The following is a 22,254-nucleotide window of genomic DNA, read 5'->3' as shown; positions in this document are numbered from 1 at the left end:
CCTAAGCTGAAATCAGGAGTTGGACACTTAACTGACTGAGCCACGCACGTGCCCCCAAAAGACTTTTAATATAAGTCTGGAACCTTAAAATAGTTAGCTGAGAGCCACTGAAAGATCCTACTAAAGCGACAGAGTTTACTGGGCAGAATGTAGGGCAGGGATCAGTAGTCTGGTCTCCTCTGGGCAGGGTATGGAATTTTCAACACCTGGACACTGCCTGGAGCTTTGTCTCATTCAACTTGAGAACTAAGATTGGTGCTGGGTCCAGCAATGGGTTGCCCTGTGGCCTTGTGGGGATGTAAGAGGAGAGAAGCAATCAGGCTCTACAATTCAGGCACCAGATTTTATTTTTTTTTTTTTTTTTTTTTTAAAGATTTTATTTATTTATTTGACAGAGAGAAATCACAAGTAGTCGGAGAAGCAGGCAGAGAGAGAGAGAGGGAAGCAGGCTCTCTGCTGAGCAGAGAGCCCGATGCGGGACTCGATCCCAGGACCCTGAGATCATGACCTGAGCCGAAGGCAGCGGCTTAACCCACTGAGCCACCCAGGCGCCCCCAGGCACCAGATTTTAAAAGGGCAACCCTCCATCCCCCCAACAACGAATATTACCAAGTATTTTAAGAATGAAGCATCAGCAGAAACCAAAAAGGGACCTAACTCTGGCATCTGTTTTCCTCTTGGAGCTCGGCAGGAACAGGGGCCAGAGGGTCCTTGATCTGTGCCTGGGTTATAAAGGACTACCTTCAGAATGGACGGTTCTTTCCTGCTTCATTGGCTGGATAGTAACAGCCTCTGTGTGGTGAGTGGAACTACAGAGAAGTCTAAATTTAACACTGAAATCATACTGAGCTGGCAAAAGAGGAAGTACTGAGTTGATGAGAACCAAGTAGCAGGGGCTAGAAGGCATTTGATGGTGACATATTTTATAACTCAGAAGATACCCCAGGGTTTCTTTTTTCTACTTATTTCCTTTTCCCCTGAAATCTGTTGGAATTATAAATCTGAGAGGCTAGTAGCTATCAAGGCAGAGAACTGAAAACAGCCAAGTACATTTCCTCCCTCAAGCATGGGGTAAAGAAAACAAAACTTTAGGCACATGAGGTGATCAGTGTGGCAACAGATCTTGAGCTGGAGGGAAGATGAATATAATTGTAAAGAAATGGGTTTTGACAGTTTTTTCCAGGAGATTCTGAATTAATGAGACTCTCTTTCAGACACAGGAGATTCCTTTTGGATTGACATGAACACTGCCCCCCAACCCCAGGGCATGTTAGGAGGAGATGGGGAAGGGAGTTGAGGCTATTAGAGAGGAAACAGGATTTGTTAAGTGGAATGCAAGCAGCGGCCCTTTTACAACATCAGTGGCCACGAGTATGAAGTCTCTGAACACACCAGAAGCCCTGGGCACTGAGGGGGTTTGCAGAGGGGTGGGAATCTGTGGCAACCTGGGGATGGAAAACAGAGAGCAGAGATGAGCAACCCAACCTACCTGAGGCCAAGAGCCTGTTCCCTTAGTGCTTGAGGTTCTCTAAGAATATGGCACTGTCATACAGTAGGGATCACAGAATTAGGCCCTTTGCTTGTAAATGAGAGTGACTCTTAAAAGGATGGGATTATGGCAAAAAATGGCAGAGAATAATCTTTGCTGGTTCTTCTGTTTTAAGACCACTTCTAGGCAAGGAGCCTGTAATGGGAGGTGAAGAGGTCGGGCCGCTCATCCCAGGAGCCCGCAGCTCCCCTGGCTAACCTCAGGAGCAGCGGCATGGCTCTCCTCTTGACAAAACTGCCCAAAGTCTAGAAATGAGACTCATGGCTTCATTACCACTCTAATCTAAAACAAGTGGTGAGCTCTGTACAGCCAAGACTTCAAAAATGGTGAATTCCTTTAAGGTAGTGGTTCTCCTGCTTTAGGGGGCATGAGAATCACCTGGAAGGTCTGTTAAAACACAGAGAACCAGGCCTCACCTCTAGAGTTTCTGATTCAGAAGATCTGGGGTAAGGCTGGGGAATTTGCCTTTCTAGTAAGCTACCAAGTAATGTTGTTGATGCTGCTGGCCCAGAGCCCACACTTTGAGAACTACTGCCTTAGAATTTTCATATGTTCACTGAAAAGAACAGCAAGTAAGTTCCATGACACAAAAAGGAGGGAGGGACATTATTATAGCCATCTGTCAACACAGCCTCAAGTTCAGTGAATTTGGGCATAAATCATAACTGACATGTTTCCCACACACTTGGATCTTTTAGGGGAAACATGAACACACCCTCATGAAAACAGGTGAGGCTGAATTCTCTACATGTTTGGCTTCTGAGTTATGAGTGGCAGGGAGAGTCCTACTGGATGTGATTTCTACAAGTTATAAGGAATGGGAATGAGATCAGGGCAGAGGCCATGTTTCAGTGGGGGCAGGGTGCGGACAGAGAGAGAGGGAAAACCAGAATGAGTGCATGTGAGTGCGTGTGCATGTGTGTTACTGTCAGATGACTAAACAGTATCAGAGGGACCGGGATGCAGATGAGACACAGATGGGTAAGGGCAGGTGAACTTCCATGATAAAAAACTAAAATACTGTGGGGAAGCAAAGGCACTCTCAAATCTCCCTCTGGACAATGCGGAAGATCCAGCATGCTGCTCTAAATGTGCTGGAAAAGGGCCTGTGCTTTTGCCAGTTGGTTATCGGGTTGATTTCTTCTTGTTGTTTGTGAGCAGGGACCGGGGACCGTGGGTGGGAAGGGGGTCAGCAGGGTTAGTGCCAGCAACAGACGCCGCCGCTATACATACCACCCAGATGCAAGTCGATGAGGTCACTGTAATAAGACTCTCCCCAATAGTCTACAACAAGGAATTGGTGAAGAGAGAGTTACTGGATCAGATAACCCTCTTGTGCCCCCAGACCCAAAGCAATCAATGACATGAGGCATAGAAAACACGGAGATGCAGCAAGAGGGCGAGGAGAGACAGCTGGAAAGCATGCATCTCTCTGGCAGTGCACTACACACACACACACACACACACACACACACACACACACACGTGCTGCGGCTGTAAACTCTCTGGTGGTGGAACAGAGAGCTGGCTAAACCCATAGGTGATATAGTAAACCACCAATTAACCACGTGGCTGCTGTCCGTACCTCTGAGCAGTTAGGACAGGACAGAGGCCTTGGCTTTGCTGGGAGTCCTGGCCTGCTGGAAGTTAACTGTATCTAACGAAGACTTTTTAAAAATTCAAGGGCACATCAGGGGCTACTTACTACTTTTGAATATTAGCAGCCCCAGGCTGAGGGGCCGAAGGCGAGATGTGAACACTGTAGGAAAGCTCTGCAAGGTCACCAAGCCTTAGGTTTAAAAGCAGTCAGAGCTCTCCCAAGAATTCACCAGGGACCCCACGGCTCAGCTGTCAAACTCCTTGCGGAACCGCTTTTATTGAACAGGTTTGAGATGAAGGAGATCCTGTTTCTTCTGAGGTTAGGCTCCAAATTCAGTCAACTTCTCTTTAAAAGCAGAAGTCACTATTTGCCCTAAGGCTCTTGGAGGTCTGCCGGCCTCAGGCTCTCCTTGCCTTTCAGCTCCACGGGGCTGCTCAGCAAGGAGGCTGCCTTCTTGAGATGCAGAGCTTGGGCACTGCTGAGGGGCTGGGCTTGGTTGGGCAGTCCTCGTCCTCCCAGAATCATAAGCAAATGCAGAGTACAACAAAAGGCAGCTGCACCTCATTACCCTTTGCCTCCAGATCTCTCAGTGTGCATGCTGATTCTGACAGCTTTCTGTTCCACATGAGGGATCCCCCTTTAAGAATGGCCATACCACAAAGTAGAATGTAATTCTGGAATGGTTTTTCAACTGGTGCTCAAGGCTGATGCAGTAGATAAAACTTGCAACGTGGTTCCAGAAATAAAAAGGGCTTCTCCGGTACTCTAGCCCAGAAATCCCCGCTGCCCTAGGCTTGCAGGCTCTGAACCTAACCACTATGGTCCAGATACACATGAGCTTTAGACAGATTGAGAGCAATCTCTCAATGGATGGCAGGTCTGCATCAGATTTCTCATCTGGAAGGGCAGCCTGGCCAAACAGACTGGCCCCTCAGAGAGCTACGGAAACTGGGGTGCCTTGAGCGAGGCAGGATGGCAGGCTCAGTCAACTGTGCACCCTCAGGAAAGGGGCCAGCCAGCATGGCTGGAGACTCCAAACTGCCATGCTCAGCTGAGATTATCTCCTTAAGGACTCAGCCAGGAGCAACCAGACTAACAAGAGGAACAGAATGCAGAAGCAGGAGAGAAAGGACAGCCAGTGGTCACAGTTCATCCTCAAAGATGAACTTGGCCAAGTAGGAACAGGGCCACTGGGACTACTGACAAGAGGCAAATCTTACAAGGGAGGTACTTAGAATAAGAAAAGGAAAAAAGTATGTCTGGAAATACATTCTTATGGTAAGAGCTGCTATATCCTGAGAATTTCCCAAATGCCTCATGGGGAAATTTAACGGAGCCACCAAAGTCTGTCTTTAAAAACAGGGCAAATCTGTATCTGGATGAAGGGTTTTTTTTTTGTTTTGTTTTTTTACCATTCCTGGAAATATGGCAATACCAGGTCAATGAGTAGAGTGGATGGAGCAAGCTCCTATTCCATCTCCCTGCTCTAAAAATCCATTTAATACATTGTCCTCGGATAGAGGATGTATCAGATATTAAACTGATAAGAACTTGTTACAACACTTGATCTTAGCCAAAAGGCCGAGAAGCAATGGATGAAGGTGTTTTGATATAGCTTTGCTTATAAGAATTCGGACTAGAACAGTGGTTTTCAAACTGTTCTGCGAGACCTTTGGGCTCTTTGAGTGCTATTCCAGTGATCTCCCAACTACCTGACTTGCAAATACATTGAACTCCTTTAATTCTTACATAAGACACATCACATTCAGAAGTCTGCTATGCCGATGTTAACCCACTAAAGACCATCAACATGTCCATCTGTGCTATCAGGGAAACTCGCTTTTCTGAGGCTCTCAGGACCAAGTTTCCTCTGCCCTGCACATGCAAGGATCTGTACTCCCTGAAAATGTGTTAGGGAAGAGGCTATCGTTATGTATTTATTTAAGTTCTGCCTTGCAAGGAGCAAACAGCTGTACGGGGCAGCATCCTGGGGAACCATTGTGCAGGGAAACCCAGCCTGTCGGAGCAGCTCCTGTCACATTGCGGTCCTGGAGGAGGGTAACATCCAGGCCGTGATAGCACAGCAGAGCTGGCATTTGGGTTTACTGCACGCTTGGGAGACTTTCTCTAGATCTACTCTTTATAAGGAATATGAACTACTGCTTGATTTAGTAGTGAGTCAACTGTGTAAACAATTCCTACTGCTCCCACCTTCGGCTTCTGAGATGGAGGCGACTTAAACCACATGTATCCTGAGATCTCCGAGTGAACTGTTCAAACACTGTTGCCATTTCCGCAACTCCCTGTGTCAGGATGTTCTCTACGCTGGCCCTGGGGATGGACCAGAGGCTGAGGCCCATTATCACATGCAGTTCTCTACTCTAACCTGTGTTTCCAAATTGGTGCTCATCAACATTCCAGAGTGGTTCTTTTTGATTTAAACTTAAACTCACAGTTTGAAACAAGTTGGAAAACCACTGACTTAAATGAAGTCCTGGTTGTTTATTTTTATGGCAAGGTAATTATCTAAACAACTAGAAAGGGGAATTTTGGCAAGCTCGCATACCAGTCTTCAAAGGAAGTTTCTATGACCCCCTGGCAGTCAGCAGCTTGAGTAACATGGCCTGTTCTAGACACACTGAAGCAAGGCCACAGTCTCGAACCGCACAGCCTCCAACAAGTACAGAAGTGCTTTGCGGAAACCATTAGCCCTGGGGTGGCCCACCTGAACCTCAGAACCCCATGAAGAGGCAGCGCAGGCTGTCTTCCTTGAGGACTTGAATGAAATGGAGGACTAATAATGAAATGGAGGTACACAAGCCTACTGAGTTACTCTGACTATGTGTTGGAAGATCTATCCCTCATTTTCCATTTCACAGAAGTAATCTGTGGGGAAGGATAAGAAGGCTCCCTCCTGACATCTGCAAGAAGAGAAAGCCACGGGGGTAGGACCCTGTGAGTCCTATTACAGTTGGGGAGGGCATCCCTGCTGAGCTTAGGCTAACTCCCTCTGGGTGGTGAGGCTTAACTCAGGAGGCCAAGGAAGCGCATGCGGGGCAGGGAGTCAAAACAGGGATGGCGGGGGACATCACAGCTTCATCTGGAAGCCTGGAGACCCTCTGAGGTGAACCCGAATCTCCACTCATCAACATGGGCCAGTGCTTGCCTTGCAGTCACACGTCCCAGGCTTCTGGCTTACAGGCTGCTCAGTGGTTCAACTTTTTGCATCTCATTTGGTGGCTTCAAGCAGTAACTCCGGCATCAGGTAAGGCACAAAACCAAGAACATCACATCCTCATCTTTCTCCCCATGCCATCTCTTCACCTGAAGGTTATCACTGAGTCAACTGTTCAGCTGCAATACCTAGGCCTTGAAGGGCCCGGAAAGATCTTCTTCTATGCCCGCACCTTTGCTCCCACCCATCCATAGAACTCTACGAATTCATCTGGACATCTGGCACTTCCTGTGAGGTCAGCTCAGTAAGATCCGAGATGGGGCAGCAACTGGCCCCATTCCTGCTGCCTCCTACTGGTTCTTCAGTTTACAGAGAGCCTGCCTGCCAGGAGATGTAGCGCCCTGTCCCTCTGCCACGCTAGGTTAAGGGATAAGGGGTTACTTGCAAAGTCAGGTCACCTCCTTTCTTTACCCCCAGCCTCACAAATTGATTGCTGACCCTGGAGGCCTGTGCTTTCTACAAAGACAGGGAGGTTTCCCCATCCTGAGGTTGGACCAAGACTCATGAACTCTTGAGAAAGCAGAGATCAGTCACTCCGTGCCTGAGTTGGGCCTGTAGTTGGGGTTGGCCCACTGGTTTGAAGGTCCTGAACCAACAGGGCTTCTTCCTGACCCTTGGGACCAGGGATGACTCAGGTACTTCTTGCTTCCGTGGGCCCCACTGTGCTGAACCCACCTCACAGGCTTCTTGGATGAACAGTGCTTCACCACAGAGCACTACATTCGCAGCTCTTCCCTGGGCACGGAAGCCACTGAGTGTGTGACCCTCAAAGCCATTCCCGTGTCTACCTTGTGCTGGCTCACCACCATCCCCCGAGCCTGTCCCTTGCTCCGAGTGACCAGCTTCTGGGAGATACAGAGCCCGGATTCACACTGGAGGAGGTGGTGAGGGCTCTGCGGGGCATGTGTCCTCCCATTCTCTGAGTCTGAGTGGGAGAGGGAGCCCACAAAACTAAACACAGGAGGTGGTATGGGAAACCGGCTGGGGGACCCACTCATGCAGTTCTGTGATGGCTCCTTGTGGTACAGTGTCCCTCATACCCAGCTCTTTTCTTCTAGAGGAAACGAAGGCAGGGAGGGCGAAAGGAGGAAGAAGAGAGGAGGCGGCCCAGTGCTTGCCATCAACATGTGAAGCGGACTGAGAGTTGGTTCTATAGATAAACAGCAAACCCTCCAAGAGGGCAGAAGAACAAGTCCAGGCCTTGGGGCAGTCCCAAATGGAGAGGCTTTCCTTTTCTTTTGCTTAATAGGAAGCCCCAGTCTCAGTGATGAAGGGCCCCAGAGAACCCTGCTGAACCCAGCTGAATTCTACACAGGTGACAAAAGAGTAGCCTACCATGGGTGGGTGGGGGCAGGGCCTTTCCTTTAGGAACAAACCCCCTCACAAAGGAGACCCAGACAATACCTGCTTCACCACGGAGCGCCTTCTCCACGGCAACCCCTCTTTCCTCCAGCTGCCTCTGCTTCTCCTCCACCTGCTCCAGCTGCCGCTGGATAATCTACAGGAAAACAGAACAGTGTGAGCGCCCCTCTTTCTCTCATCTCCTAGCTTTCAGGAGGACAACTAAACTGTACAAACACAAACAGGAAGAGAAACAAATTAGGTCTGAAAGCTGGAAAGGCTTTGGTCCACAGGCATTAAGCCCGGAGTGGGGAGGGAAGCCCCCCTGCGTCGAATCCCCCAGGGCCTGTCGTTAGTAAGCACACAGCGTGTGGTGTCCGTGTCTCGGCAGGCAGCTCAGACCCTGGAGGTGATGTCAGCCCCTGCAGCAGGGACTGAGGTACTGCATCCTAAGTACTGCCAACAGTGAGGTTGCTAAAGCACTTGTAGGGGTTCCTAGAGCACACTGCAAGATTAAAAAAAAAAAGGTAAAAAAAAAAAGGTTAAAAAAATCTAGAAGATTAAAAGAAAAATCCAGAATGGAGCAGTGTGCTAGAATCTGTGGGGAAGCATACAGTGAGAAATTTCCCTGTGCTATGGGGGAACTAATCATGGATACTAGAAGGACATTCAACCCCCAAAGCAGCAGCCCATGACATATATCTGGAAAATGGCACACACAAAATGAAGTAAAATCCAAGGATCCAATCAGTGCAGAGAATGTGGATACAGAAGAATGTTCAAGAAAAGGACTAAAATACTGGTGGTTTCTGATGCTTGCTAAACATGAAAATTCAGAGAAATACCTTGGTATTTGGGTTTGCTGTTAATGTTTTTCGTTGTTTATAGCTTTTGATTAGTGTACTGATATGAATACAACTATATATACACAAACTTATTACAAAACCTTATTGTAATATTCTTTTTTTTTTAAGATTTTATTTATTTATTTGACAGACAGAGATCACAAGTAGTCAGAGAGGAGGAAGCAGGCTCCCTGCTGAGCAGAGAGCCCGATGCGGGGCTCGATCCCAGGACCCTGAGAACATGACCTGAGCTGAAGGCAGAGACTTAGCCCACTGAGCCACCCAGGCACCCCTGTAATGCTCTTTAATACTTTATAAAAGGAATTATTTTTTGTTTCAGAAAGAAAATCTGGAATGGTCTAGGTTCTGTGAGGCCTGAAGACAGAGGCTGAGGCCTGGAGGACAGCTCTGACCTGGAAATCCCAGGCCCAGCAGAGGCTGACAGGTCATAGATGGCCTCTCAAGGACAATCCTCACAACTGAACTAGTTGACTTCACAAGGATGACACCAGAGCAAGGAATTTAGGAAGAAACTCAAAGCCCAGCTCTTCCTTTTCTATCAAGAACTCCATAAAAATAAGGCTTCTGTAGTTTCATCAAGCCAGAGGCTTGTGACCTGACACATTGGGGCTGTCCTCTCAGATATCAGGGACACCCCGTCTACCTCTGTTCTGTCCTCTTTACCCTCCCGAGTCATGGGCGAAGACAAGCATGTTGGAGAGAGGCTCTTTCCCACCCAGGAGCTGTGGCCCCTCCAGTGATCTTACCTGGGCTCGGTGTAGCCGCTTCAGCTCCTCTTGCTTGGCTTGTCTCCGAGCTGCCTTCTGCACACGCCGGGTCAGCTTGGCGTTCAGTTCCTCCTCTGTGTAAGTTCTTGGCTGGAGAAAATGAGAGAGATTTCCTCAGTGATATGCAGCAGGCCTGGGCATGGAGAGCACTTCCCCTTGGTTGGAGCTGCCTTTCAGCAGAATGCCCATGGGCAGACTCCCGGGCTGCAGCTTGGCCAGAGGCTTCACTGACGCTTGTCCTTGCTGGAGCCCTAACTGCTACAGGGTACAGCTAAAGCACCACAAATGAGATACCTCCCCACTGTGGCAGGGACAGGAGGCTCAGTGGGGACCAACAGCTAGGAAGTTAAAGGGACCGAGGGTCATATGCTCCTTTATCACAGAGATCACCTATTTCCAATGGAAGGATGTCGGCTCTTTTTAAGACTTTCTGGAGGTAAAAATATAATTAGTTCCCACAAGCCTCCTGCTTCTTGAAGGCATTCAGGGAAAGGAAAAAGAAAAATCAGGATCCTTTTATTTTCTTGTTTAACATCAAATGCCAATTCCTTCAGACGAGTGATATTTATAAGGTTCTCTAGGAAGTAACATTTAAAAAAGTAGAGAAAATGGGGATGCTTCTATTTTTAAGTCTGAGTGCACCCCAAGCTAACTAATGTGGTCTGAAGAAGGGATATCCGGAGGTGAACTAGGAACGCCCCCAGGGTCTGCCCAGGGGCAGCAGTCAGCTGCTGAGAGAAGGGAGGAGGTGGTCTGGCAGGGCAATTTCAGCCCCTGCTAATGAGCCCTCAGGAGGCAACAGGCCAAACCCAGGGCCAATTCACGGACACAACCGCCTGAGCAGCTCCACCTGCAAATGTGGGCACTGAGGGTGCAAGGCAGGGTCAGATGCCTTGTGTTAACACTGAGCAACCACCAAGAGGCAAATGCTGAGGGGTTTGCCTCTATTCCTAACATCTTCATTTCCTCCGAGGAAAAAAAAGAGAGAGACTTTGATAGATTTGAAAAGAGACTTCCAAATTCAACTCAGGAGTGTAGTCTACTAATCTTTATTTTAAGAGCTCAAGGACAGTGGAGGGCCAACTGAGCAGCTAAGTCCTCAAGGAACATTGTGCTGTTCTAGTGCCCTAAGCACTTCCCCTTGCAGTTCATGGAGCTGAGGGCTCACGAACTCCCCAACCCTGTGGTGCCCAGTCCCCAAGGGGGCAGCCCTGGAGTGAAATGACCACATGCACTCCAGCCAGTCAAGAGTAGGGCGTCTTCCCTTCCTCTGCCATGACACAGCTAAAGAAAGTTCTGCTGCCAGTGTTGGCTACTGCTCCATGCATGTGTGAACAGTTAGTGAGGATGTGGCCGGAGGGCCAGGGCTGGGCGCAGCTCCGGGTGGTTAATCACAGACACGCATGCAACAATGACCAGCCATGGCCATGAGATACTACCTTTGATGCATAGGATCTCCTGAATGCCAAGGCGAGTGGTACATAAATCGACTTTTAAGGGGATGGCAACGGAAAACAAAACAGAATAGTAATAATAACAATTAAAAAATTAAAAATAGAACACAGAAATGGAGCAAAATCAGTTAGAAGTTTAAAACAAACAGGCGAGACTAAAGACTAAAACATGTGATTATTTTTCACAATGTCACACAGGACTGCGTAAGTGAGGGACCTGGGGATACAGATCCTGCAGCAGAGTCTCTGTGAACCCGGGTTTTGAGAAAAGGATTGGGTTCACTTTTCTATTGAGAAGACAGCTTCATCCTCACTATGCCCTAAACTTCTCTTCTCTCTTCACTCTCCCTTGTACAGCATAAACTAAAGCTGTATAAATGTATGGTTACAGATGCCATTTCTCCTTCAGTAACCCATCTGCCTGTGGAAATTCAGACGACTTCTTTCAGCCCAGTGGGAGGGTGGGGCACTGGTGATGGGAAATTCCGTTGCTGGGCACACAGAGACAAAGATACAAAGCAAACCTGATGTTCTCTTCCAAAAGGCTCTCTCCTGGCAGTGTGGGCCAGGTGGGTTCCTAGTGGGCCCCCCAGAAATCCTGGGTGGGGGTGGGGACCATTTCTTGATTATGCCCAGTGAAAGGGCACTGATAATAGCCAAAAATATCTCAGGCACATATATCTGCCTCAGACTGACTCATGTCTCCCACAAACAGAGTGAGAGGATGAATCTCATTATTAGAACAAATCAGCTAAATGAACAGAAGATGGATGAGTTCCCCAAACCACATGTGAATCACTCCATAGGAACTATGTAACCATGACCTAAGGAGTAGCACCTGCGGCTGTTGTAAAAAGTAAAGGGAGTGGGGACAGTCCCTGACTGGCCTCTGGCAGAGGAGGGCAGGTACCAACTCAGCAGAGGCAGCGACTCGAGGAGAGAAATCATGACACATCTGTGGTGTACTGAGAGAAGCTGCTGCTTCTGCTGCGACACGGGGACTAGGGCCTGTCCCAGAGCAAAGGCACATGCCTGTGGCTGTGCCACAGATGTTAAGACGCATGCATCACTTATATTTAAAGTTAGCCTCAGGCAAAGAAAAGAGACAAATGTGAATGATCTTTTGTTGGTAGTGTAACAGGTGATATATAGATTTTGTCTGTATTATCTTAATTTTTCTAAGTTAACATTTTAAATAAAAGTAAGTTATTTTCAATTTTAGGTGTTTTTTTGTTGTTTGTATTTTATTTTATGTTATTATTATTTTTGTTGTTGTGTTATGTTAGTCACCACACGTGTTATAATGAGCATTGGGTGTTACACGGAAATAATGAATCACTGAACACTACGTCAGAAACTAATGATGTACTGTGAAGCAAAACTCAGGCACTTGTTTCCCAGATGCCTGACTCAGAGATGGGTCTGTGAGGCAAGGGGAACCACTTCCCGCAGATGCTCTCTCCTGACCCCGTGGTCCCTTTAGGGGTCCCCACTCCCTTCACTTCCTGCTCTGAAAATTTCCAAACCTAGGAAAAGTTGGAAGAGAACAATGAACACCTTTGCTTAGATTTGCTAAACTTGACCATTTTGCTACATACTTGATATTATACATATCTTTTTGTATATATTTATATATAATCTTTTTATGGGGGCAGTCATTTGTAGGCATTTTTTGTGCCTACAAATTTTAGCATGTACTTCTTGAGAACAGAGACATTTTCCTACATGACTACAGTACCTTAATGTCTTACAAGCAACTTAGCACGGATGTGGTAACACTGCATATCTACACATACTATACCATCTGTGACCAAATTCACTTAATTATTCCAAAGTGTCCAGCATGGCTATTTTTGTTTTCCTGTTTTAGTGTCCATCCTTGAGAATACAGTGTCCACTCTCCCCCAGGCCGACCCCACACTTTGGTAGGATTCAAGTCAACACGTCCTAGGCTCAGCTTTGTCTTTAGTATTCCTTGCTCAGCCTCCAGCAAAAGGTCCTGTAGGGGCACACACGCAATGTGAAGCCCCCATGCCTCTGATTCTGGGAGTCTAGGAGTGGGGGCCATGACTTGTTGGTCACATAGAAGGGAAGAGCTCCCTGTGTGCCTCAGGTCAGCAGGGCCCCAAGGGGAGGCTGTCCTCAGTGACACATATCACCAGGAAGAAAGCCTGGGCATGGCCAGCTTGGGCAGCCTGCCATTCTGCGTTCTGCTGGGATGTTTCATTTAACTGAGAAACAGTGGAGAAACTGACCACAAAAGCAACCATGGATGGGAGTTTCTGATCAGTAGGCAGCACCAGTCTCCAGTATTGGCACATGTTGGGGGACCCATGTACATATCCAGAAGCAGTTCTTAGTCCCAATGTCATAGTAATGCTGCTGCCTGGGAAAGTACAATGGGGAGCACTTGATAGGAGACCCACGAAGCTAGGCTCCTGGGAGAGAGCCAGCATACAGGGTCCCTACCCTAACTCAGTGCTGGCCTGGCAGGGACAGGTGGGATTGGAGGCCTGACTGTTCAGGTGTCCTAAGGGAGTGGACAGCTAAATAGCTGGCATAGCCAGGGAGGCCAACAGACCAAGTATGAGAGGAGAACTAAAAGATGGGTTTCCTCCAGTGTGCCAAGTTGTTGAAGGTGAAGCGGGATGGGGGGAGGGGACTAGCTAAAGCCATCTTTACTGACCAGACATGTGTGAGGCTCAGATCTGCCGTGGCAACTCCTTGGAAGCCAACAGAGAAGCAGACTCAAATTCAAGTCCTGGAAAGCCTTATAAAGAAGGCTATATAACACTCTGGGGACACCTGTCATTCAGGAAAGGGAGCTGAAGATAGCTGGGCTGTCGCCTGGGACAGGAGGCTGAGAGTGTGTCCCAGACTGGACAGTGGAGACGGTGCAGCGTCAACTGCCCCTCTGTGCTGCCCAGGCCTTTCTAGACTGTCCTCCCCACCCCATCACTGTCTCAGTGATGCTGATGCCCTGCTAGAACTTTCTCTAATCCCACTCCCTCCTCCAACTTCATGGATCTACAACAGAGCTACAAGAGCCCTTAGAAATCAGAAGATTGGATAAATATCCAAGAGGCCTCCACCTTGCAGGTTCGCTCTGAGGAGAGCTGAGCAGCCACCTCAGCTCCCATTCCTGGGGCAGTAAGAGGAACCAAGTCAAATCCAGAGTGTCCTATTCAGCACAGAATCCAGGTCAGTTTCCTGGACTGGTTCTTTAATAGCAAAAATTCCTCTCTAACCCACAAATGTACAAAGCAGGCAGGATGACAGGGTGCACTCCTTAGTGACTCAGCCTCCATCTACTGCCTAAACCCATCGTCCGTGTCCCAACCTCCACCAGATCTAGGCAGAAAACCCTTCTGCTGTCACTCTGGACACTGGCGGATGCTACTCCCCATGGGAATTCTGAGGACAAAAGAACAAATGGATGACACCAGCAGCTTGCTAAAAATCGAGTGAATCTTTGAGCATGAATGTCTCTGTCTTCTTCCCAAGAAAGAAACACAGGAACTCTTGCCATTGAAACAAATAAGCCCCAGCTGTTAAAAGAAGCCCAAGAGAAGCACTCCCTTTATGAGCATTCAGCCCGGGGTCCACTGGGCAATCCGAGGAGGCCACTGGGTTCCACCCTGGGCTGGAATGCCCACCAAGACTACCCAGAGGTTTGGGCTGAGCTTGACCCTACATACCTCTCGCCTGGACTTCTGGGAGGACCTCTCGAGGATGTCGTCACTGGAGAGGTCTGAGTCCTCCGAGAAGCTCAGCTGGTGCCGCAGCTGCAGCTCTAAGGGGATGGAGAGAAGAGGCAAACCAAGGACACCACGGTGCTTTCCCAAATTCTGCATGCACGTGTCGCCCAGAGGAATCAAGGAGAGGGTGGACTTCTTCCCAGTTTGAGGAGCTCTTAACCTAGGCTAGGGAGCCAGGAGCTTGGAAGCTGACCCCTGTGCCGGCAGGGGCAGTGCGACCACTGAATATACAGTGTCTGGAGGACAGCCCACCTGGAGCCTCCCTGCAGTGCCACGCTCCACTGTGCTCAGAATCAGGCCCTGCTCTGGGACCGGGTGACGGGTGCACACTGCCCAAATCTCCCTTACTCAGTGCCAAGCTGGGTTTTACAATGATTCCATCATGTGGAATATGCCCTGTGAGCCCATGGTTCGGCTTCCTTCTTATTTACCCCGTTAGCATCGCTCCTAAGAACCCTCAGGCAAGCAGCAGGAGAAATGGATCTTCTGAGAAGAACTGGTGATGGAGGACACACCCCTTACTTCCTGCCCCAGGAGGGGTCCCCTGGTGCTGACATACCTGCTTTCACGATGGGAGACATCCTATGCTTGCCCGAGTCCACAGTGGCACCACTGGAAGGGGTGCTGGAACAGGACTTGTCATCGCCCTTCTTCTTCTTGTCCTTTTTGTACCCAGAAAAGACTGACTTCCACAAGGACTTGGGCTTGGCAGTGGCTTCCTCGAGGAGGTTTGGGCTGGGCTTCTCTGGGGGCCGGCCCTCACCTTTGGACTTCTTCTCTTTCTTGTTTCTGCGGGGGGAGAAGAGTGACGATCTCTTCTTGCTCTTCCCACTGGAGCCCTCGGATGAGGTGACTGAACCATCGAGACCCCCTGAGTCCGATGGCGGGGAGAGGACCTCCTCACAAGTGGCTTCGTGCTTCAGGGTGGGCTCCCTGGGACCTTTGAGAACTGGGCGTTTAGGGGACTCGGGGCGGAGATCTTTTCCTTTGGAGGGAACTGAGGAAGCTTTGCGGGAGGTGCCTCCTGGGGGCCTGGAGGTCCCAGCTGCCATCTCCATCTCCTTCATCCTACTCAGCTGCTTGGCCATAGCGTCTCTCAACGCCTGGCTCTTCACAGACTTCTCCCTGGCTCGCATGCGCTCCTCAGCCAGTTCCTTGGCTTCTGGAGAGACTACGGGCAGGCCCCTCTTCTGTGGTTGGATCCCACTCTCCAGAGTAGGCAACCTACCATTCTCCTTGGCTAGGGGTGGGTTGAGGGGCCTCTCCGTGCGGGGCCAGTAGGAAGGGGGTGTGAAGAACTTCTCCTGTAGACTCGAGTCCTCTGTCTTGTCATCATAGGTATCCTCCACATCATCGGCAAAGGGGATCTCGTCCACACTCTCCACAAACGACTTCCGCACCTCCTCTCGAGGGGGCTGGGCAGGCTCTCGGGGGGTCCGCATAAAGGAGGCAGGTGGTGAGGGTGGGATCACTGAGGCCTTGGGCTTGGTCTCCTTATGCTCATAAGTCTGATATAGCTTCCTTCGAAGAGTTGCAGGCTCCTCATCCTGGGGTGGGGGTGGGGGTGGGCTTGAAGGTGGAGTGAGCATGGTGGAGTCCGAGGTGTTGAAGCTCTGGCTGCCCAAGGTTTTCATGTTGGAGGAGCTCCCATGAAGGCCCAGCCCAGAGCTGCTTGACAGATCTCTTTTCTCTTCATGGGAGCTTTTCAGCTCTCTGTCAGATGGGGACTTGGGGGTTGGTAGGGAGGGCTGGTCACCATCAGGCTTCGGCAGGCCTAGCCTCTTAGGAACAGGTGGAAGTTTTAGAAGCTGGAGCCCCTCACTCTGAGGAGACTTCTCAACTGAATAGGATTTTAGGGACACTGGTTTAAAGGTAGGTGAGGGGAAGCTGGACTCAGACACCTTGCTCCGATCTATAGGGGTAAGCCCGAGGCTGCGGCGGATCTCAGCGCTCTTCATCCAGAACTCTGCCACCAGGTCATTCCGTTTCAGGGCCTCATCCACAGCTAGAGGGCAACCCAGTCTATCCTTGGTGTCCCCTTGGTTCTTCAAGGGGAGGGAAGCCACAGGGATGGCTGTTTTGGCTGGAACAGGCTGGAAACATATGGGGGAATTGGTGGGGGATGGGACAGTGGCCTCAGAGGAAGGCTGAGGCTGGGAACAAATGGGGAGCTGGGTGGTGGTGGGGGTGGAGGTGGCCAATGGTGACAGGCGCTGTGTGCTAACTGGGGAGGTAGGTGTCCTGGCTTCCGGCAGAGCCACCGGCTGCAATCGGATAGGAGAGCGCATAGCCCTCTGGTCAGTGGGCAATTCCGCTTTGGGCTTCACTTTGGGGAGCAAAGGTTCAGGGAAAAGGCTGTCCTCAGGCAATTTCACCTTGGTAGCAACAGAGACAGGTGGGATTTGGGCCCCCTACAGAAAAGGAAGATAGAAGCTGCTTAGAAGGAAGGGTTCAATGGTCAGAAGAAACCCACTGGCAAGTTCTCTCTCAAAGGGCCTGTGTTTATGAAGTAAATTCCTCTCCCTCTCCTTTAGGCTGTCATTGAAATGGCTCCAGGACACACTCTCTCACTCTCCGCTCTATTTGTTCAATCTTTAAAGCCACTCTACTTTGCTCAACAGACTCAGCTTTCAGGGTTTGGTTCATCTCAAACACATACACATCCTACATTCCTTGTGCACTGAAATGGACACTGCCCAAAGCACACTGAAGGAGCCAGCTCTCCTGACTATGGACCCCAAGAACTCTGATGTATGAAGACAGAGGCCCACATGGTAAGATTTAAAACAGCTATATATATATATTTTTATAGTCTATACTACAAATTGTCCTTCCCAGGAAACTCAAAGATCCATATATTCCAGCACAAATTCTTCTATCACCCACCCGTTAGTCTCAGCAAAGTTCCCCCAATTTCACGAATGAAATCACCAAATTCACCTGCTTTTTAGAATCTCAAAGACCAAATCAGGCCAACCCAGGTCTTGAGTTTGGCCTCCTTCCCAAATCTGTCCTCCAGATAGCATTTCCCAAAACCTATTCCACAGGACACTGTGGCAATCCTTTTACGTACCATTCTCCAATGTGTGGTTCATGTACCACTGGTAATCTGGGTGGATGTTTTCAATTTTAAAACTCAGTCAGACATTCATTTTATACTAAGAAACAAACACATCTGTCCTATCAAACTGATGATTCCACCCAAATTACTGTGTTAACCTAAATTTACTTTTGAAATGGTATGGTATGACAGAAGACTGACACAGTGGTGGGATGACTCAGATCTGGGACTGGTATAGCGCTGGGTTAGGGAGATGCTGCCTAGACTGCCTTGTCCTCATGGTGAGGACTAAGCTGGATCCCCAAGGCCACTCCTGTTTTTAGCAGCTCCACTAAGCACAAGAAGCCAAAATATGGGTTCACAGCAAGGGCCCTAAAACGAAGACTTACTATATCCACTCAGGGTCCCAATCAGTTCTGTCCCGGACAATGAGCCCTGAGCCCTTACCTCTGCCACAGGGTTGTGGCCTGGGGAGAGCAGACCAGCTTGCTCCTCTGGGGACGGGGTAGGGCTGGGGACCTGGGCAGGACCTGAACAGAACAGACAGAGGGTTAAACAGGAAGTACTCCCTGCCTCCCCTGAGGGTTCCTCTCCCAGCCAGCTCTGCGGAGCGGGGGGTGGGGTGGGGGGGGGGCGACACTGTCTGCCAGCAGCAGGAAAGTGCATTCCCACAGAGTCCCTGGATGCCACCTCTGCTCACGCTGGAAGTGTGGACTTTTGTTCCTGTGTGTGTGATCTGTGTCCAGCTTGGAGGTGTACCTCCTACCCTTTCCCGGCTCCACAGCACACATAGAAAGGCCAAAGCTACATGCAGGGTCCATGCATGGGGCAGGAGGACAGCAAGCAGAGCTGTTTGCCATTTGCAGGCTCTGCTCCAGGTCTGCTCTGGCTCTACTCTGGTGACCTGTGTCCTGGGGGCTGTTCTCATCCTTGCAGTGGGAATTCTGGAAGCAGCTTTTCCTGAGACAGGGACTTACTTCTCTCCTGGTACCCTGGTGTGGGGGCAGGTTGTTCGTCCTCGTTTTCTGATACTCTCAGCTCCAGCTCTGCCTCCAAGGCTGCCCGGTGTTGCATGCGAAGCTCCGTTTCAGCATCCGATGGGATCTCATCAGACCAGTGCTGATCTGCCGGAGGGAAGGGAGAGCATAGCCCACCTGAGTGAGGTTCCGCTTCTTTCTGAGTCTCCTATCATCCCCAGAAAGCAGCCAAACCAACATCTCGGCTTAAGGTCTAGTCCTGGCTCTGTGCCCTGGCTGGGCCCTGCCTGCTGGTCCCTGCCAAGCTTCTGAGAGACTCGGCCCAAAGTCTCTGCAACATGGTGCTCTCATCAAAGCCTGCGGTGCTCCATTTTCTTTTTAATTGCCCAAGATGGCATCCGATGGACCAGAACAGAAAGAAACATAGGGCACGTGCCTGTGAAGGGCAGGCCTTGCTTTGTGAACTCACCAATGGTCTGTGTTTCCTCCAACACCACTGCAATGACCATGTTCCTTCACAGTCTTGCCTGGATTCACCTCATTTCTCCCAGGCTAGTCCCTGCCTCTTCTTCCCCAGCCAACCAGACTATAATTCTTAAAACACCATCCTCTTGTAGCTACCTTTCAGAGGACATCCACTGAATTGGAGGCCCTTGTCTAAAGCACCTAGTCTGTTCAGCTTCTCAACCACAACTTACTGATGCAGGCTCTGCTGGCTGCTGGCTTAGGGGCGGAATGACACACATCCCAGTTACTGCCAGAACAAAGAACGTGACCAGGAGACTGACTGCCTTGCTATTGCTTTAACGTATATTATCCTTCCTGAGTTGCAATCACACAGTGGGGAAGAGGGTGGTCAGCACAGTGGAGAGGGGAGGCTCTGGGGTCCCCCGTACCATCATCCAGCTCAGCACCAGTGTCCCCTGTGTCCCCATTCTCCGCTGCCTCCCCTTCTATCTCTGCCGGCTCCGAGTCCACATCTTCCTCCAGGTCATTCTCATCAAATGGGACTGTAAAGCAGAAACGTTCAAAGGAAGGAAGAAAAGGACAGACAGACGAACAGAGAAACTGCCTATGCCGGTGTAAATGAGTGCTGGTCTTCCCAGGGCTGCAATGCAAAGACCTCAAGAAGCGAGGAGATGGATTCTCAAGTGTCTGGATTTGAACCCCACAGCAGACATCAGCCAGACTTGGGGGAGCTAAAAGCAGTTTGGGTGCTGGCGAGGCCCCGGAGCCCTTCCTGAACACCTGGGACTAGCACTGCCAGGTCTGGGCATCAATCCTCCTCCCCAGGGCTGCTGTAAGCTCCTCGGTGTGAGGTCAGGGGGGAGACACTGCTTCTCCAGGCCCAGCAGATACCCGGCTGCAGATCCAGCAGCAACAGCACTCTCTGGACTGCATTACATGGCACAAGGCACTGAGTCCTCACACTGATACTCTAGAGGGACTGGGGGAAACGGAGACTACCTGCTCATGGCCACATGGCCCCATCTAACAGCCGCAGTGCTGTTAGGTGAAATCCCGAGTGACCACCAAGTCCTCTGAGGACACCTACCTTCCCTCTCCAACAGCAGAGGTTGCAGCTCTGGGATCATTCAGAGAAATGATTTTTTTTTTTTTTTTTTTTAAGCATGAGGGAGAGGTTGAGGGGATATGTAAAGTTCATTTTCTAGACTCAAGAGTAGCCTTTTGGTGCTGCAGAATGAAGCAAAGCACTCGTTGACTTCATTTTCCTCAGGAGGAACCAGCCCCTAAATACACACACACACACACACAAACTCTGCACACTTGGAACTCACACTAACAGTCTGGAGTAAGAAAAGCAATTAAGAAAGCAACATGGGCTCCTTTAAAGGGTGCCCTGAGATCCCCATGCTCCCCGAGACTGACACTGCCCATCCAGCAGGGGTCCTAAGGGCTTCTTCTAGGGTCTGAAGCACAGCCACTCTCCAAACAATCCTAATGGTTCTCGCTTCAGAAACAGGGGTTATGCTTAGATCTGCAAATCCAAGAGCTGGAGATCTAATCCCAAGGGGGTTGGGTGGGCAGCAGGGACACTGGCTGTGGTAGAGCTGGGGAGATTTCTTCAAAGGTGGTGCCACGAGAGGCTGTGCAAGGACCAGGTCCTCTCAAGTCACTGGTCTCCTCACTGTCCAGCCTCATGAATCTGTACCCCTGCTATGGCATGTGCACGGTGAGTGCAGACACCAAGGTCTCAGTGTGAAAAAAATCAAGAGACTATCTGGAGGTGGCGTGGGGAAGACAAGGAAAGGGGCACTCTGAAGATGATGCTGACTTGCCCTAGTCATAGGAGTTTTTGTTAAAGATATTATATACATAACTCTTTGGGGCACCTGGGTGGCTTAGTCAGTTGAATGTCTGACTCTTGATTTCGGCTCAGGTATGATCTCAGGGTGGTGAGATCGAGCCCCACATTTTGCTCCACACTGGGCATGGAGCCTGTTCAAGATTCTCTCTCCCCGTCTTGCAAGTGCCCCCCACCTTCGCTTGCTGGCACAGTTGCAGACACACACTTTCTCAAAAAACAACAACAATGAAAAGAATTCCTTAAGCTATATAAGAGCTTTCGTACACTTATTAAAAATAAGGTGTGACTTCCATCTAATTCCGGAGAACCATTCAGAATGGACTATGGGGAAAGATGAGAGAGTTCCAGAATAAGTTCTAAGCTAGCAAATAGTTAATGTTACGTTCCTAGTTTGAGATACCAGGGCAGCCGGTAGATCTGGTAATCCCACGATGCTTTCCTGTGACGGTGGTATTTGTTGGGAAAAATACTGGGGGTAAAACTACTCAGTTATTTCCACAGGTTGAAAAGCTTTGTGGGGTAACATTGCTGTTTCAGTTCATCAAACACTAAGAAGTGGGATTTCTGAGGATCACAAAAGTCTATGCCTCCTCAAACCTGAGCTTCCTGCGTGGATAACAAGCTCATGGTTTCATGACCCCATTTCTGAAAAGGTGGGGACACAGACACCTCTCTTCACCCAGCCTTTTTCTCCTTTGGCTGTCACCCAACCCAGTGGAAATGGAACTGGGGCTCATCCCATTAGGGCCCAATGTGCCCAACATGCATGCTCAAATGAATCTATGAGTGCTGGGACCTCAAGATGGTAATTTATATTTCTGTCGGCAAGTGCACCAGATGTGAGCACAAAGGAGACCACGATAGGACTCCAGTCACAATGCCCCATGTTAGCCTGACTCCAGCCCCAGTGGTTCTCCGACTCAGAGCTGCTACTAAGAAATGTCTGTTGTAGAGTCAGAAAGTTACTAAGTCTACAGTCCTTGGGAGCACCTTGAAAGGAACAATTGTCACATATATTAAAAAACAAACAAGTGAGAAATATCAACGCAGCAGCAGAAGATAGTGGAGAAACGCAGCTGGAGGGATGGAATTGGGAGATTAAACCCAGGTTAAGATGGAGAGCAGAGTGCTAGAAGCTGCCACACACTATGGAAGCTGAGAATCATAGACATATGTAGCTTTTGCTTTATTTCAGCTGCTAGGGAGGAAGTCCTGACACCTCGGCCTTCTCTGAGCATCCTGGGAGACCTGACTAACTAGGAGGGACGTGCAGCAGCTCTGTGCACAGGCCCAGCTCTCCCTGTGGCTCTGTGACTT

At 49.6% G+C, this 22,254-nt stretch overlaps 1 protein-coding gene and 1 non-coding gene across 10 annotated transcripts in view; both read right to left on the bottom strand.

The window, feature by feature from the left end:
* The window catches only part of MICAL3 (microtubule associated monooxygenase, calponin and LIM domain containing 3), a 197,410-nt gene that overhangs the window by 11,628 nt on the left and 163,528 nt on the right, over positions 1-22,254 (bottom strand). For 4 of the 9 annotated variants that reach the window (XM_059184307.1, XM_059184308.1, XM_059184309.1 and 1 more), the window contains 9 exons: positions 19,505-19,618; positions 18,609-18,755; positions 18,079-18,161; positions 15,130-16,981; positions 14,511-14,605; positions 10,798-10,848; positions 9,338-9,448; positions 7,789-7,882; positions 2,783-2,833 (listed from right to left, as the gene is read on the bottom strand). In XM_059184307.1, coding sequence (XP_059040290.1) covers positions 2,783-2,833; positions 7,789-7,882; positions 9,338-9,448; positions 10,798-10,848; positions 14,511-14,605; positions 15,130-16,981; positions 18,079-18,161; positions 18,609-18,755; positions 19,505-19,618 — 2,598 coding nt within the window. The remainder of the gene's footprint in view (positions 1-2,782; positions 2,834-7,788; positions 7,883-9,337; positions 9,449-10,797; positions 10,849-14,510; positions 14,606-15,129; positions 16,982-18,078; positions 18,162-18,608; positions 18,756-19,504; positions 19,619-22,254) is intronic. The other 5 variants (XM_059184305.1, XM_059184306.1, XM_059184310.1 and 2 more) reach the window with 2 other exon arrangements.
* Positions 4,551-4,742, bottom strand: LOC131840096 (U2 spliceosomal RNA). Its single transcript, XR_009357205.1, has one exon. It is a non-coding gene; the product is annotated as a U2 spliceosomal RNA (small nuclear RNA).

Source organism: Mustela lutreola, chromosome 8 (genome assembly GCF_030435805.1).
Source record: "Mustela lutreola isolate mMusLut2 chromosome 8, mMusLut2.pri, whole genome shotgun sequence".
Lineage (NCBI taxonomy): Eukaryota > Metazoa > Chordata > Mammalia > Carnivora > Mustelidae > Mustela > Mustela lutreola.
The sequence above is the reverse complement of the archived record's forward strand: the minus strand, read 5'-3'. Positions and strand labels throughout refer to the sequence as shown.